Source organism: Propithecus coquereli, unplaced genomic scaffold (assembly GCF_000956105.1).
Source record: "Propithecus coquereli isolate 6110/MARCELLA unplaced genomic scaffold, Pcoq_1.0 Scaffold136, whole genome shotgun sequence".
In the NCBI taxonomy this organism is placed as follows: domain Eukaryota; kingdom Metazoa; phylum Chordata; class Mammalia; order Primates; family Indriidae; genus Propithecus; species Propithecus coquereli.
This window is the reverse complement of record NW_012137858.1, coordinates 4762197-4780086: the sequence shown is the minus strand read 5'-3', so window position 1 is coordinate 4780086 and position 17890 is coordinate 4762197. Positions and strand designations below refer to the sequence as shown.

The following is a 17890-nucleotide window of genomic DNA, read 5'->3' as shown; positions in this document are numbered from 1 at the left end:
TTAGATTATTCCTGGGAAAAGTATGTATAGCTTGGGGGCTGGCAGTGTCCAACTTTCCGAAAACATCCAAAATGCAGCAGACAATAAAAATCTGGTTGATAATTTGTTCCTGATTTGTTGGTACTATTCTTTCCACTTAAAACAAATTGCTCAACAGACCACAAAGCTCCAAAACTAGGTCTAGCAACTCCGATTTATTAATATATTTAAAACACTGGCAGGATTTCCTTAAGATGTCAAAATTTAATAATTGAATAGCTTACTTAATGCAAATTAAGTAAAATAAGTAAAATTTTAATAAGTAAAATTCAAATTATAGAGGTACTTATGCCAATGTGACTATTTACATTAATCAATTTGCCTACACTTTAACAGGAGAGTACAACACACTTAAATTATTATTCGATATAAGCATAATCTTTGACTTGGCATACTTGTAAAAATTAATCAAATTTAGTTGAGTCTTAAAATTGCTTTTCACCTTTCCTCTTTTGAACTCTTAACTCATAATTTCTTAAGCAGATAAAACGCCTCTTTTAAATAGGTTATATTACAGCTAACAAAAATAGCATTACAAACACATAAAAGTTATTAAAAGCTTTAAGTCATTACAATTTTAAGGCTAATAATAGTGTGTTGTGATTTGAATTCACTTGCACTGAAATAAATTATTGTCCTTTGTTTTTCTTCCCTGAATTTTCTTTTCGAAGGACTCATCAACATTGTTCTCTAATATTAGTCAAAACCAAAATTATCCCGGCTCCCAACATTTGGCTCTATGGGAACACCTTTTCCTACGTCTTCAAGTGCTAAAAATACTCTTATAAAAAAGGGAAAAGAATTATTGTGCGTAATTATAAAGAAACACGAATTGATCATCCTCGGAGAGTCAGGGAAATTTCTTTCTTCTTTTTTCTCCCCTAGTTTCAAAAGAGTACAATTAGACTGCCAAGTAAAGCTCAAAGGTCGTCTGTTTTAATGTGCTTCGGGTGGCTCTCCGCTTCTCTTTGTGTTGCATTTTAGTTTCCATGTTCCTCTTCAGTCCCCGCACCTTTTCCCCCGGCCCCATTCTTCAAGGCTTGAGAGTAGCGCTCTTCCGTGAAGTCTCAGTAGAGTACCATTAAAACATCTCCGCGGCCACCAAGGGTACCAGCGGCCGCCACAGAGAGGAAGCACCTGGGGCGACACGGGGCGGGGCGGAGCGCGGGCGCACACCTGGGGGGGTGGCTGCGCCCCAACGGCCGAGCTGGGGGAGGCGAGGGGAGCCTACTCCGCCCCCCGCCCCCGGGCGGTGACTCATCGCGGCGCTCTGGCCGGCAGAGGTGAGCAGCCCCGAGAAGTGGCCGAGAGGCGGGGCTGCCAGGTCGGGCAGGTTAGTGCTCCGCCCTGCCGCGCGCCCAGAGCGCGCAGTCCCTCGGAGAGTTCGCACCTTAAACCGGGTCGGGGAACCGCGGCGCCTCTGCCCTCCCGACGCCAACCCGCGCGCCTCAGGCCTCGCGCCGCCCAGCCGGCCCGCGGACTCCCGGTGCCGCACTCCCTCCACGCGCCCTCCCGCGAGTCCCGGGCCCGCCCCACGCCCCTCTTCTCTGCGCGCGCAGCATGGCGCCCCCCGAGGTCCTTGCGTTCGGGCTCCTGCTCGCGGCGGCTACGGTGACAGTGGTAGCGGCTCAGCAAGGTGAGGTGCGGACTTGGAGCGCAGTTATGGAGTTGGGCTGGGCGGGGGTGGCAGTCCTCGACGCCCGAGATGGGAATAGCGAGGAGGGGACCAAGAGGCTGTGCTTTCCCGCCTGGAGACCGTTGGCGCGGGCTGAACCCGGGCTAGGCCCTCCGCGCGGAGGGGGCGGCGGGAAGGCGCTCGCTCACGCCGGCTGCAGGGAGCAGCCTCACTTTTCAGCTTTGTGAGCCGCTCTAGGGAAGTGGCCCGGGGCGGGGGCAGCCGGGGAACGGAGTGGCCTTGTCCGGAGATCCTGCGGCCACAGAACCAAGGCCTCACACCTGGGCTTGCCCACCTTCTCTGGCTGGACGAACTTGGGGTTACCGACCAGCCCGGGCCGGTCGGTGGTGGAGTCTCTGCGACGGCGACCAGCCGTCCCTCTCCTACTCTGATCACCTGCGGTGGGCCCCGGATGTGGACCTCGGGCGGGGACAGGTGGCTGTGGGCAGGCGGCCAGGAACGCTCCGCACCTGCCCGCGGGAGACGGGCCTCCCGGGCCTTGACTACAGGGCGTGTGGATGTTTTCCCTTTTCTGAGAATCATATGAGTAATGCCTTACAAGTTTATTGTAGGGAGGAAGAAGTAACAATAACCGTAAAGAGTAAAGAACCTGTGATCCCACCACTTCGGGAGTCCCACAATTAATAATTGGGTGTTTTTTTTTTTTAGACGTGCTGTTAACATTATCTTAAACCTAAACATGTAGTTTTATATCTGGATCTTTTTCCTGTGTAAGATCCAGAGTTTTCCATTTCCTTTAGTCTTTAAAAACCCAATTTAGCCTGGTGTGGTGGCCCACTCCAGTACTCCCAGCACCTTGGGAGGCTGGGGCGGGAGGATCAGGAGCTTGAGACCAGCCTGGGCAATACAGGAGACCCCGTCTGTACAAAAAATAATAATAAAAAAGCCAGGTAGGATGGTGCATGCCTTTAGTCCTAGCTACTCTGGAGGCTGAGCCACAAAGATCGCTTGAGCCTAGGAATTCCAGGTTACAGTGAGCTATAATTGGGCCACTGCCCTCCAGCTTGGGCAACAGAGCAAGACCCTGTCTCTAAAAAATTTAAAAAAATAAAAAAAAACAACCATAATTTAAATGGTGACTGAACATTATACAAATGCCGGACATGTAGTTTGAGTCCAGTTTTTCTTTCCTTTTTTTTTTTTTTCCTGAGACAGAGTCTTGCTCTGTTGCCTGGGCTAGAGTGCCATGGCATCAGCCTAGCTCACAGCAACCTCAAATTTCTGGGCTCAAGCGATCCTCCTGCCTCAGCTTCGAGAGTAGCTGGGACAACAGGCGCACAGCAGCATGCCCAGCTTATTTTTTCTATTTTTAATTGCCCAGCTACTTTTTTCTATTTTTAGTAGAGACGGGGTCTGGACTCCCTCTTGCTCAGGCTAGTCTGGAGCCCCTGACCTCCAGTGATCCTCACGCCTTGGCCTCCCAGAGTGCTAAGATTACAGGTGTGAGCCACTGCGCCTGGCCTCCAGTTTTTCTTACTGTGGAATAAACAGCTTGGCTGCCATCTCTTTTTTTTTTTTTTTTTTGAGATAGAGGATCCCTCCATTTCCCCGAGTAGAGGGGGGTGGGGTTAGCCTAGCTCACGCAACCTCAAACTCCTGGGCTCAAGCAATCCTACTGCCTCAGCCTCCTGAGTAGCTGGGACTACAGGCATGTGCAACCATGCCCGGCTAATTTTTTCTATTTATTTTTAATTGTCCAATTAATTTCTTTCTATTTTTAGTAGAGACGGGGTCTCGCTCTTGCTCAGGCTGGTCTTGAACTCCTGAGCTCAAACAATCCGCCCTCCTCGGCCTCCCAAAGTGCTAGGATTACAGGCGTGAGCCACCGCGCCCGGCCCATCTCTTGATTTATTTATAAGATGTTTCCTAGAAGCGAAGTGACAATTGGCCAAATCTCTCTCGAAAAACTTTTATCCTTTCACCAACTGGATGGCCTAAATTCAGCAACTACACTTTGAAAATAATGCAGTTTAATCAACTTGTGATTTTTCTAGCTTCAATCTGGGACTTAGTACTTAATATTAAATTACTTTAAAATGGTAATAGTTGCTATAGGCATATGCTCAGAAAGTCTGTACTTGACTGGTCTTTTTTAAATTTCACAACCTTTAGGGATGAAAAATGTGTTTTGTACAAGTACGGTATAGTGCTGCATAAGATTTTAACTCCTTGAGGACAGCTGCCATACTTTCTCCTTTTGTGACCCCAATATTGTGTTTAGTGCTGGACAGATTATAGGGGGTACATATCAATTATAACAGACACTGGGAAAAATTAAAGTCAACTTGGGGTACTTGGGATATGAAAGATCCATATAAAAATTCTTTGGTCTGTCATGCTAGTTTTTGTTTTTAATAATCGCGGTCTCTTAACTAGACAAATAAAAGGAATTAGATGGCTTGCCAATTTGAAGTTAAAATCAACTTTAACTTCATTTGAGTTAAAGGATAAAGTCAAGGATAAAACTGTTAAACTGACATCAATACCCAGGATGGGTTGCTTAGATTCACTTTCAAAATCAGGTACCAGGATTTGATTTAGTTAGGAAACCCACGTACAAGGATGCCCCAAATTCAATTGAAAGTATAATTTTTCCAAGATATAAAGTGGTCTAGAGATTGAGTATGTTTCTGTTAAACCCAAAAGCAAATATCCCTTATTTAAGAAAATGAGGTGGGAGAGGGAGAGATGGTGAGGATTCACAGATCCTAGAATTGGAGTTGTTGGTTTTTTTTTGTATAAGAGGAAGTGACTTATGGGCAGCGATGTTTCTAGCAGGACAGGAGAAAGGAAAGAGCTGAGACTGGTAGTATCACAAAGGCAAAGCTGGATAAGATGTTTGGATGGCTGAGTCCTTGTTTAAAAAAACTGAAACAGGAATGCATGTGGATTAGACTACGTGTCTGTATGCAAACTATTTAGCAAGTGCCATTTAGGAAGCACTGAAATTATAGCTTGACAGTAAAACATTCAGGACCACTTTAAGGCTTTGTGTCCCTGTAACTTGGGTATTACTGTCAGAACATAATTCACCTGGGATATCATCACAGTTGCTAGTGGGATCTACATTTTAAAGTGAATTTTTTTCATTTTCCAGAATGCATCTGTGAAAACTACCAGCTATCCACAGACTGCTCTTTGAACATACATGGTCAGTGCCAGTGTACTTCAATTGGTACACAAAATACTGTCATTTGCTCAAAACGTAAGTAAAATATCCTTATTACCTTTAAACTTTATTTTGACTTAATACTTCTTTAATTGACATGCCTTGAATTGGGAAGAGTTTTATTGGCTCAAATCTGTATGCTGTTACTTTGTCGAAATTATCTCACATCTGAAGCTTTTATCTTCAGAAAGTGTGGGAATATGAAAGTTTGAAATAATCTTTGGCCCTAGGAGTTTGGAGTTAAATTAAAAAAATTTTTCCCCTGTAAGCATGAAACCAGTTATTTTTCAGTTTGACATTAAGCTTTCTTTGCAGTGGCTTCCAAATGTTTGGTGATGAAGGCAGAAATGACTGGCTCAAAGTCTGGAAGAAGAGCGAAACCTGAAGGGGCTCTGCAGAACAATGACGGGCTTTATGACCCCGACTGCGATGAGCGGGGGCTCTTTAAAGCCAAACAGTGCAATGGCACTGCCACATGTTGGTGTGTGAACACTGCTGGGGTCAGAAGAACTGACAAGGACACTGAAATAACCTGCTCCGAACGAGTGAGGACCTAGTGAGTGGGACTGCCTGTGTTACTTGTTTTCATGCATTTCAGATTCATTTAATTAAACTTATTTTTGAATATATAATATGACTTCATGGTTTAGAATTCAAAAGGTAGGAAAGGATATAATGTATGTGAATAATCTGTTTATGTATTTGCTCATTTAATGTGCTGTAAAGGATATGCTTATCTTAGGGATTATTTTGTCAAAAGGAACAGAAACCCACTCAAGCTAGCTTAAGCAGAAAATACTTCATTGGAAGGGACTAGAAACTGGAAAGGTGTCAGGGCCAAGCCAGTACTTTCTCCATTTCCATCTTCTGAAGCCTCATCATCAATTTTCTCTGTTTCTCAGTGCCTTTTTTTGTCTTTTCACTTGAACAGGGAACCAACACAACCAGCTCAGCTTTGACTTCTGTTGTGGCCAGATAGCCAGAGAGTAGAGGGTCAATATTAGAAAGGGTATTCCCTCCTGGATGGGTTCTTTATGAAGGATGTATGAGGGGAGAAATTATGGGTGTATCTACTGCCCAAATCCTTTTTCTGTTAGCTCTACTGTAATTCCACTCGAGAATTTTAGTATTAGCTTATTAGGAAAGTAGTATAAAAGACTTGAGTTATAGTAAGTTGACACTGTTTTTTACTTTATAGCTGGATCATCATTGAACTAAAACACAAAGCAAGAGAAGAACCTTATGATGTTCAAAGTTTGCAGACGTAAGTGCAATTTAATGCATCATATTATTCTTGCATAATCAGTGTTCAAATCTTCCATCCTGCACCATTAGAAAAACTAAGTCTAAATGCTTTTTTATATTTCTGAAAAATGGAGTTATTTGAAATAGAATTGTAAGAATAGTACAAAGATTCCTGTAGTAGCCTTCACTTAGATTCACCAATTAACATTTTGCCACACTTTCTTTTTATATGTGTATGTGTGGATGCATATGTGTGTGTGCTTTATCTATCTATGCATGTATAAACCACTTGAGAGCAAACTGTAAATGTCCTATCCCACTGCTCCTAAGTACTTTAGTGTATCTTTTCCTAAGATCAAAAGGCATTCTCTTAAATAAACCACTATACAATGATGAAATTCAGGAAATTTAATGTTATACCACATTGTGCCAGTTTTCCCAATATTGTCCCTTGTAGTAATTTTCTCCTCCTTGATCCAGGACCGAATCCAAGATCATGTATTGCATTTAGTTGTCATGACTCTTTAGTCTTCTTAATATGGAACAGTTTCTTGGCTTTTCTTTGTTTTTCATGACATATTTTTGAAGAGCATGGACAAGTTGTTTTATATTAAGTCCCTCAGATTTGAGTTTCTCTGACATTTCCTTTTTTTTTGGAGACAGAGTCTCACGCTCTGTTGCCCTGGGTAGAGTGCAGTGGTGTCATAGTAGCTCACTGCAACCTCAAACTCCTGGGCTGAAGCGATCCTCCTGCCCCAGCCTCCTGAGTAGCTGGGACCACAGACGCACACAACGCCCAGCTAATTTTTCTATTTTTAGTAGAGACGAGGTATCGCTCTTGTTCAGACTGGTCTCAAACTCCTGAGCTCAAGCAATCCTCCTGCCTTGGCCTCCCAGAGTGCCAGGATTACAGGCATGAGCCACCATGCCTGGCTTGACATTTCCTCTTTACTGAAAACAGGTTATGCATTTTTGGTAGGGAAACTACTTAAGTGACCTTGTGTCTTTCACAGTACTTTGCATCAGAAGGTGCATGATGTCAGCTTATTCCTTTACTAGTAATGTTAACTTTGATTAAAGTGGTATCCACTGGGTTTTTCCATTGTAAAATTACCATTTTCCCCTTTGTAGTTAATAAATAATCTGTGGAGAGATACCTGGATACTATGTAAATGTTCTTTTTCTAATTCAACTGACACTCAGCAGTTATAATATCAATGGACAATTCTGGCCTGAATCATTTATTATTATGAATGTTGCAAAATGGCATAAAAATTTCAACTTTAGTTAATAACAGTTGTAGACCTTGGACTATCTGTTTAGTTAAAAAGTAGTGTTTCTTACTGTTGTGTGGTACAAACATTTTTTTAAACATAGATTTTTTAATTATTTACAGGGCACTTCGGCAGATAATCACAACTCGTTATCAGCTGGATCCAAAATATATCACAAATATTCTGGTATGATTTTTTAATAAATGAGCTTTAGCAGAAAGTTGGTAGAACAGCATGGTTTTGGTATAAAGGATAGCCAGTGATCTTAGTGGTTAAATGCATTTGAGTAACAGTTTTAAGTCCTGGGTACTTAATGCGAATTTCCTGTGGTGGTAGTTCTACTTCCATAGCCTTTAGAAAACCCCATATTACCCTTAAAGAAAATGTACTATCTGTTAGTATTCCTAAGACATGTGAATCTTCTTACCCTGAAGAACCTCTTTCTCTGATTGCTTTTGGCACATATGTACTTTAGGATATTACTCTAGTTCCCTATCTTCTTTGGTTTGAGGAACTAGTTCTTACCTAGTTAGCCTTCTTTCAACTCTGGTATAAAAAAAAAAAAAAAAAAAAGATGAGTGAATAGTGTGATGGAACTCTTTAAAGGCAGTATGAATTTATTCTTATATTTTTCTGGATTAAAATTAATGTCATTTTAGAAGGAATATACATTTTTGCTCTCTAAAAACAGAACATGGTAAACGCATACTGCATTTTGGATTGCATTTCTTTAGTATTTTAGTTTTACATTAATTCTACATTGAATATTCTGATTACTGAATGATATTTTCATGATTTTGATTACATTAATACCAATTTGTATTTTTTAATTTTTCCCCTAGTATGAGAATAATGTTATCACTATTGATCTGGTACAAAATTCTTCTCAGAAAACTCAACATGATGTGGACATAGCTGATGTGGCTTATTATTTTGAAAAAGATGTGAGTATAATCTTCCTTGTTTTATTCCTGTATTCAGAAATATAATGTTGTCTATCATTCCTCAATGGATTCAAGATCTTTCATCAGGCTGGGGTGGTGGCTCACGCCTGTAATCCTAACACTCTGGGAGGCCTGAGGTGGGCGGATCGTTTGAGCTCAGGAGTTCGAGACCAGCCTGAGCAAGAGTGAGACCCTGTCTCTACCAAAAATAGAAAGAAATTAACTGGACAGCTAAAAATATATAGAAAAAATTAGCCGGGCATGGTGGCGCATGCCTGTAGTCCCAGCTACTCCGGAGGCTGAGGCAGTAGGATTGCTTGAGCCCAGGAGTCTGAGGTTGTTGTGAGCTAGGCTGACGCCACGGCACTCACTCTAGCCAGGGCAACAAAGTGAGACTCTGTCTCAAAAAAAAAAAAAGAAAGAAAAATTAACCAGGCATTATGGTGTGCATGTGTAGTCCCAGCTACTTGGGAGGCTGAAGCAGGAGGATCGCTTGGGCCTAGGAGTTTGAGGTTGCTGTGAGCTAGGCTGATACCACCGCACACTAGTCAGGGCAGTAGAGTGAGACTCTGTCTCAAAAAAAAAAAAAAAAAAAAAAAGATCTTTCATCAACTTTTTCTGCACTAATGGATCAACCATGTCTCTGAGTGGTTTTTCTGTAGTTCGTTTTGTTCTCCCTGTCATTTATATGTGCCTGTCTTATTTGTATATTTATGCCTCTTATCAAATTTTTCTGCCTAGAATATCTTTACTCTTTCTTATAATTCTTACTTATTATCTCCTTAGTAGTTACTTAGTTTGTGCATTTATCCTCCCCTGTAATAATTTACATAAATATTTTGTGCAAGAGTCTGTGTACAAAAAATATCATGTAACTGGTGTGAGTAAAATATTTTCTTTAAATATTTTAAAGAAATGTTTATATTTTCAGGGATCATTTCTACAGTTTGTTACTGGAGAAGTTTCTCTGAATATGTATTGCAAAATAATAAAAATTTTGTTAAACTTTAACATATTATAGTGAAGTGTTTTCTGATAAAATCTGAGATGAACTTCAAAATAATCTGGGCTGAGGTGGAAGGAAGAATAGATGAAATAAGATTGTCCATGTGGGGATACTGTTGAGTGTGGGTGATAGGTTCATTGTATTACTTTTTCTGCTTTTGTGTGTGTTTGAAAGTTTCCTATAATAAACAGTTTTTTCAAAGTTTCAATGGAGCAGATTGTTATCACTATAACCGTAAAAATTCTTGACAGCAGTTTTTATGGCGTACAATTGGTGTGTAATTATATGTAGCCATAGTTGGCTTTCTTAAACATTTTTAATTGCTTTTCTCCTTTTCAATATAGCTTAAAGGTGAATCCTTGTTCCATTCTTCTAAGAAAATGGACTTGAGAGTAAATGGGGAACAACTGGAGCTGGATCCTGGTCAAACTTTAATTTACTATGTTGATGAAAAAGCACCAGAATTTTCAATGCAGGGTCTAAAAGCCGGTGTTATTGCTATCGTTGTGGTTGTGATAATAGCAATTATTGCTGGAGTTGTTGTGCTGGTGAGTACAGAACAAGTCAAATTTCATTTAAAGGTGTATTCTTCGAAGAAAAGGTTAATAAATATGAAAAAGTTACATATAGGTTCTAAACATTTTAATGAAACAAAATCTTCATTTTTTGTAATTCTCTGTGGTGAATTATTCTATTGCATTCCTGGACCCTTTTTACAAAACATTCACTTTATGAAGCACAAATGGATACTAACCCAAAAAAAGCTGGCAGCTGAGCACCTCACAGGTCAGCTGTGTTGCCAACAAGCAGCAAATGTCCTTCAGTTCTAACTGCAGAGGTCAACATGCCTGCTGGGATTAATGCAAAACACCTGAACTCCCAAGCCACTCAATAAGATGGAACAACAGAACACAAAATTAAAGTTAGCATAGAAAAGAGTTAACAATGATAAATATGAAGCAACAATTCTAAGTAAAGATTAGCAAATTGAATTTAGTGGTGTTTCCGCAGAAGAATGTATCATCTGAAGAAGTAGGGTTTATTTTAGGAATGTAAGGATACTTCAGCATTAGGAAATCTTAACAACACAACAGAATTCAGAAAGATTTGAGGGTATATGGGAACTTATATTTTCAGTTCAGTGGAATAACCATACTTGGCTATCCATCTGGAAGAAAACAAAAGTGGAATTGCTATTTCATCCTACCAGGGCTGGCCATATTACCCAACTGCGTGTGAATGGCATGTCGAGAGCACAGCAATGTGAAAAGAGTTGGGCAGTGCACCTCTGTTCAAACGCAAATTCCAGATGGATTGTAGTTTAAAATGTAAAAAAATAAAACAAGTCTCAAGAAAAATTAGGAAATGTTTGTATGGCCTTGTGACAAGGGAATCCATGGAAGGCAAGAGATCCATGAAGAAAAAGATATATGTATTTGACTTCATTAAAATTAAACATTTTATATGGCAAAGATACTATAAAGTAAAAAATACCAATAATAGACTGGGGAAAAATATTCATGATGTCTAAAACAAAAATGGATATTATCCATAATATACAAGGAATTCTTACACATTGATGAGGAAACCTAAAGTAAGAATTACAACAGATACAGGCAGATGATTTATAGAAGAGGAATTTCAGATGGCAAATAAACATGAAAGATTAATCATAGAAGTCTAATTGTCCTGTAGAAATGAAAGCATAAGTACAAAAAAAAAAGCACATTCACGATTATGCAGTTTTGCTTGTAAGGGTTAATCTGGGAGAAAACCTGACTGTGTTCAGTGGGAGAGTACACTGTGATATATCTATGATATGGAATAATGCCAATGAGTTCAATCTGTATCTTTGGTTTTGGAATGGTTCCTATGATGTTGACACAGGCTCTGTAACGAGAGAAATGATATTGCATGATCCCACTTTTAGACCATTAAACTTAAATGCATGTGTTTATGTATGTTTCTATTAGTATGGAAAAAGATGTAGAAGAATGCACACCAAATTTAAATTTCATTAAAGATTATTCATTGTTTCTTAAATTAAAATTTTACTAAATGTTTATGGATTTTTAAATTAAGTATGTTTAGGAATTGTATCCATTAAAAGCATATGTATATTGGCTGGGTTTGATGGCTCACGCCTGTAATCCTAGCACTCTGGGAGGCTGAGGCGGTAGGACTGCTTGAGCCCAGGAGTTTGAGGTTGCAGTGAAGTATGATGACGCCGCTGCACTCTACCCAGGGCAACCAAGTGAGACTCTGTCCCAAAAAAAAAAAAAGCAGCATATATGTTATGCATCAACTTTTTTGAGTATCAGTCCTTATGCAATTATTTTTCTTCCATTTAGGTTATTTCCAGAAAGAAGAGAATGGCAAAGTATCAGAAGGCTGAGGTAAATGGATTACTTAAGTAATAAAAAGGCTTTGTTGAATCTCTTACTCCTAATAATCACAATACCTTCCTAGACTCTGATGGATCTCAGTTATACTGGAGTCCGTTTATACTGTATAGGGTCTTAAGGACAGTCTTAGAATGTACTTTTACCTAAATTTTCTTGCATGAGTTCCGTAGCAGATCACCTAATATTGAATTCTGCTTCACAGAAGAGTAGAATGGAAACCCTATGATTTTTATTTTACAATGTGTTAATATTTAGTGGAATCTTTTAGAGCTGTGGTCCCCAACCCCCAGGCTTCAGGCTGGTACTGGTCCGTGGCATGTTAGGGACTGGGCCACAGAGCCCTCCCCTCCGCAGTCCATGGAAAAATTATCTTCGTGAAACTGGTCCCTGATGCCAAAAAGGTTGGGGATCACTGTTGTAGAGGCATACTCCAGTGAGTTCACATTAGAGAAACTCAGTGTTACTACTGATCTGATTTATTGTCTCTATGCCAGTGAAATAATAATTTTCAATGAACTTAATTTGTCATAATAAATCTGTTGCGTACTAACTAGTCACCTATACTAGTGTGAAATCAAAGTGTCAGATTTTTAGCGTGCTCAGTCCCTTGGAATTAGATTGGAATACACTTGTCCTTGTACCCTAGCAATAACATTTTTTGTATACTCATCAATTTTTGTATGTCTGTGTATTTATATGTGCCACTTACTAGTATTTTAGCAAATAACAAAAATAGAAATGTAAAAGAATATTGAAAAAAATCTAATAGAACCAGAAAATTCTAGCATTTTCTTCCCAATCCATAGTAACCATCTGGTTTACTTGGTTTGGTGACCATAGGTCTAGGGGACTGTCTCTGAATTGAATTGTAACAGACAAGCAGAATGACAATGTAGTGTTGTTGTTAAGAGCAATAGACCTGGATTTGACCACTTACTAGCTAGACAAGTTATGTAACTTCTTTAAGCCTTTATATTTCCTCATCTATAAAATGAGGATAATAGTACAGACCTGTTGCAAAGATTAAATGTAATCTGTGTAAAGTAAGATTAACATTAATCTGTATAAAGTGTTGGTCCCATGCTTGGCATAGCAAAATGTTTGTCAACAGTAGTAGGAATAATTATCACCGTTGTCTTAGTTCTGCCTATAATTAATTAGGCGATCTGGGATACTTATTTTTGAACTTCGATTTCCTCGCCTATAAAATGAAAGATTGATAATAGAAAATGAACTGATTCTTCCTAGCTATAAAAATAATATACATTTAATAAAAATCCTACCTATTTTTGAAGATCTAGCATACTTGCTACTTTCCCTAGTCATTTTGCCATCTTCTCTCTAAATAGCAGCTTGGACACATTCAATGTGTGTTTCCTTGTAATACAGATGTCTTTTTTTTTTAAATTTAAATAAGTCTTATAAATGTGGAAGAGAATCATCTTGCTTTCCTCTCCAAATGTTTTGGTTTTTTAAAACTGTTTCCAGAATAAACAAAAGATTGGAAAATTACTTAAAATTATTTTCCTGTGCTTTTTCTCTGTTTTAGATAAAGGAGATGGGTGAGATGCATCGAGAACTTAATGCATAACCACTGTCATTTGAAGATTAACTACAAAAAGGGAAATTAGCAAACAGACTCAGATTACAAATGTGTGAACAGGGGTCAAAGAAGATCTTGGAGGATTACTGTTTTGTTAGTTAATGTCATATATTTGCAATAGTGAAGTCTGTATTCAGAATGTAAGCAGCATGAAATTGACTTTACCAATCTTAAAATTTGACCACAAGTGTCTTATATATGCAGATGTAATAGAAAACCCAGAACTTGGACTACATAGTTAAAATTATTTATGCATAACATTGAAGGGTATGCGTTAGATATGCTTCCACAGTAGAGTTTGAATGACTACTGTCTCATTTGTGATTGAAAGCTGCCTTTCTATTTGAGTCTTGTACATATAAACTTTTTTTATGAACTATGAAATAAAACATTTAAACCTGAATTTTATAACTTTGAATTATATTGAGTGAAATTTCAAATTTCATGGCATACACATAATAGGTTAAAATGCTTTGAACGCTAACTACAAATTAGAGTTTTCTATGAGTACTTAGAATCATGTATATTTGATATAAAATGTAGGCCGGGTACAGTGGCTCCCGCCTATAGTCCAAGCAACTGGGGAGGCTGAGGCAGGAGGATCACTTGAGCCCAGGAGTTTGAGGTTGCAGTGAACTATGATCATGCCACTGCACTCCAGCATGGATAACAGAGGGAGACCCAGTCTCTAAAATATATATATAACATGTATATATATATATATAAAGTATATAACCCATAATATGGAACTTCTACACAGAAAAATCAGTTTTATTCTGAGTGAATCTAAGATTCTGTTTTAGACAAGAATTGGCATTTTGCTACAACACTTATACCTTAAAGCAGAGTTAATTGCTGAAAAGTGTTGTAAACCATGAATTCTGTTGTTGCTTTAGTTAAAACTGTTTAATACAGCATTTTTAGTATCTTACATAATGAACAATTATGATACAAATGCATTTTATTTTTAGTTACCTAGAAAAGTTACTGTGGGGCAGGTACAGTGGCTCATACCTGTAATCCTAACACTGGGAGGCTGAGATAGGAGGATCATTTTAGACCAGGAATTTGAGACTAGCTTGAGCAACATAGCCAGACACCCATCTATAAAAAATTTAAAAATTAGCCAGGTTTGGTGGCACATGTCTGTAGCCCCAGCTACTTGGGAGGCTAAGGCAGGAGGATTGCTTGAGCCCAGGAGTTGGAGGTTGTAGCGAGCTATGAACACACCACTGCACTCCAGCTGGGCGACAGCGAAACCCCATCTCCAAAAAAAAATTTACTATGAAGTTGAAATATCCTGAAATATTTTGCTTTTGATAGGACTTCTTAAAACTACTACAAAAAGGATAACATTAAAGAAAATATGAAAGCTAGATTTAAGCGTTTATTAAATACCTATGATTTGTATCCCTTCTGTGGTGGGCAGAATTCTGTGATGGCCCCCAAGATTTCTTACTGCTGATGTACATCCCGTATATAATTCCCTTATCCCCCTTGAGTGTGGCAGGACTTGTGAATGTGATGGGCCATTTTAATCTGTAACAAGATAAAAGTTACATTATATGGCAAAGGTGAAGGGATTTTGCAGATGTAATTAAGATCCCTAATCAGTTAATTTTGAAGTAAAAGGGTGATTAGTGTGGGTGGGCCTTACCTAATCAGGTGAACTTTTTAAGAGTGTCTAACAGAGACAACAAGCAGAAACAGTAGAGGTCCTCTCCTATTAGTTTTGGAGCAAACTGCCATGTAGTCGGAAGGGCCATGTGTCAGGGAGCAGCAGGTAGACTCTAGGGACTGAGGGCCTCAATTCCACAACCACAGGAACCGGATTTTGCCATAAACTAGTGAGCGTGGAAGAGGCCCTGATGAGATTGTAGCCCTGGCCAACACCTTCACTGCAGTCTTGAGACCCTGGACAAAAGACCCAGTTAGCCTATGCCTAGACTTCTGACTCATGGAAACTGACATAATAGATGTTTTAAGATGCTAAATTTGTGGCAATTTATTATGTAATGATAGAAATGAATACGGCTAGTAAAAAGTATGAAGAACTATAAAGACTATAGGAATAGCAGACATAAGAAGCAGCCACTTACCCCCAGGGCTGAGTCAGCAACCAAAGAAGAGACCCTCTCCACTACCCCCAGCCCCTGTGCTGGGCTGAGATCCAGACCTTGTAGGAGAAGGAACTGTGACCCATTGACTAGCAGAGAAGTTGCTGTAGTGCCGCAGTGGCAGAACTTTTTGAAAATCTGAGTTGTAGAACTTGCTAGAAATCTCTCTAGGGTAGGAATCATCAAACTTATGGTCATCAGGTTGGCCTGCTACCTGTTTTTATATAGTCCGGGGGTCAATGATGGTTTTTGCATTTTTAAATGGTTGAAAAAATGAAAAAAGTATTTCATATGTGAAAATTATATGAAATGTAAATTTCAGTGTCCATAAAGTTTTTTTGGAGCACAGCTACAGTCATTCATTTATGTATTTTAGGTGGCTGTTTTGCACTACAACAGCAGAGTTGAGTACAGTCGAATCTTGAACCATGAGGAGGCTAGGGGCACCCACCCCTGCACAACTGAAAATTCACATATAACCTTTTTTTTTTTTTTTTTTTTTTGAGACAGAGTCTTACTCTGTTGCTCGGGCTAGAGTGTCGTCGTGGCGTCAGCCTAGCTCACAGCAACCTCAAACTCCTGGGCTCAAGAGATCCTCCTGCCTCAGCCTCCTGAGTAGCTGGGACTATAGGCATGCGCCACCATGCCCGGCTAATTTTTTTTTTAATGTATTTTTAGTTGTCCAGCCAATTTCTTTCTGTTTTTAGTAGAGACGGGGTCTCGCTCTTGCTCAGGCTGGTCTCGAACTCCTGAGCTCAAGCAATCCTCCCCGCTTCGGCCTCCCAGAGTGCTAGGATTACAGGCGTGAGCCACTGTGCCCGGCCCACATACAACTTTTGATTCCCCATGAACCTAACAACTAATAGCCTACTGTTCACCTAAGCCTTACCGATAATAAACAGTCGATTAATATATTTTATGTGTTATATGTGTATTCTTACAATAATGAAAACTAGAGAAAAGAAAATGTTCCTGAGAAAATCACAAGGAAGAGAAAATATATTTACTATTCATTAAGTAGCAGTGGATCATCATAAAGGTCTTCATCCTCATAGTCTTCCAATTGAGTAGGCTGAGGAGAAGGAGGAAGATGAACAGTTGCTCTTGCTGTCTCAGGGGTGGCAAAGGTGGAAGAGGTGGAGGAGGAGGAAGGGGAGGCAGGAGAGGTAGGCACATTTGGTGTAACTTTTGTTGAAAAAAAAATCTGTGTATAAATAGACCCGTGCAATTCAAACCCGTGTTGTTCAAGGGTCGACTGTAGTTTTAACAGACCCAATGGCCCACAAAGTCTAAAATATTCGCCCACTGATCCTTAGTTTGCTGACCCCTGCTCTCAGGTGCTGGGGGAAAGCTATTCACAGGCAGGTGTCTCAGCAGACACCAAAGGCACTCTATGAAATTGCCCATGGGGTGGTGGTGGGGAAGGCACTCAGGGAAGCTTCTGGCAGGTGTGGCAGTGTGCTGGAGAAACCACCCATGCTGCAAGAGTCTGGTGATGGAGAAGACGGTGCTGCAGGAGCCTGCCAAGCCAGCACGCAAGAGCTACGAACAATCCTTCTTCTTGCAGTGCCTTTCAGCGCCCTCTGCTGACCAAGCTTCAGATCCATTTTCACAGAGAAGCAAAAAGGGTGAACTTGAAACTAAAGCAACAAGTCAACAACTGGCACATTCTTCAACCGGTTGCCTTCTAGTCTCTGTCCTGTCACTTCAGAAGCTGCTTTTGCTAAGGTCAACACCCTATTGCTGATGACTCTGTTCCCTCAGTGTTGAATCATTTGATCTCCCTGCAGTCTATCACCATGATGACTTCCCTGTACCCTACCCCAGTATGTTGCCTATACATTCTCTTCTTTGACTTCACTGGTATTAGTCTCTTCTGGTTGTTTTCCTCTTCTACTGACTCTGCAATACTGATGTTCCCAGGATTTGTCCTTACTTCTATTTTTCTTCCCTTTTTCTTCCTGGAGGATTTCATCCATTCCCTTGCCTTTGTTACCATCTGTGAATCTAGATGATAACGGAAGCGCCATCTCCATTTCTGTCCTTCATGCTGAGTTTTGTACTAAACTGTCTGCTTCATGCAACTAGCCTTTAATGATCTCTTCATCTTCCTCCACAAACCTATTTCATCTCATGTATTCTCAGAGTCAGTTAATAGCATCTCCACAAACCAAGTCCCACTTTCCTCTCTCCTCATCTCTGCCATTATTTTATTTGCCAGTTCCTGTGATTCCTCCCCAGAAATAAATGCTCCTCCAATCTGCTTTCTCTTACCACTTCCCTTGGTCTCTTTGCCACCAATCTATTCCCTCTCCAGCCCAAACCCCACATTGCCCCCAGAATTATTTGCCTAAAGTTGATCGTAACACTTTATTTTAAATTTCAAAATATT

At 40.0% G+C, this 17890-nt stretch overlaps 1 protein-coding gene across 1 annotated transcript; it reads left to right on the top strand.

Annotated features, from left to right (window-relative positions):
- Positions 1-1398: 1398 nt before the first annotated feature.
- On the top strand, positions 1399-13784 carry EPCAM (epithelial cell adhesion molecule). Its single transcript, XM_012638856.1, has 9 exons — positions 1399-1675; positions 4833-4940; positions 5220-5460; positions 6103-6168; positions 7546-7609; positions 8266-8367; positions 9718-9921; positions 11725-11769; positions 13328-13784. The coding sequence occupies exons 1-9, from the start codon at positions 1600-1602 to the stop codon at positions 13367-13369; spliced, it is 948 nt and encodes a 315-aa protein (XP_012494310.1). The 5' UTR covers positions 1399-1599; the 3' UTR covers positions 13370-13784.
- Positions 13785-17890: the final 4106 nt, after the last annotated feature.

What these genes read in the sequence shown, in the direction of transcription:
- EPCAM (XM_012638856.1), top strand. Translation starts at nt 1,600, where the DNA reads ATGGCGCCCCCCGAGGTCCTTGCGTTCGGGCTCCTGCTCGCGGCGGCT. An exon ending in TCCGAACGAGTGAGGACCTA is followed by an intron (nt 5,461 to 6,102) that starts GTGAGTGGGACT and finishes TTTACTTTATAG; the next exon opens with CTGGATCATCATTGAACTAA. An exon ending in AATATATCACAAATATTCTG is followed by an intron (nt 7,610 to 8,265) that starts GTATGATTTTTT and finishes TTTTTCCCCTAG; the next exon opens with TATGAGAATAATGTTATCAC.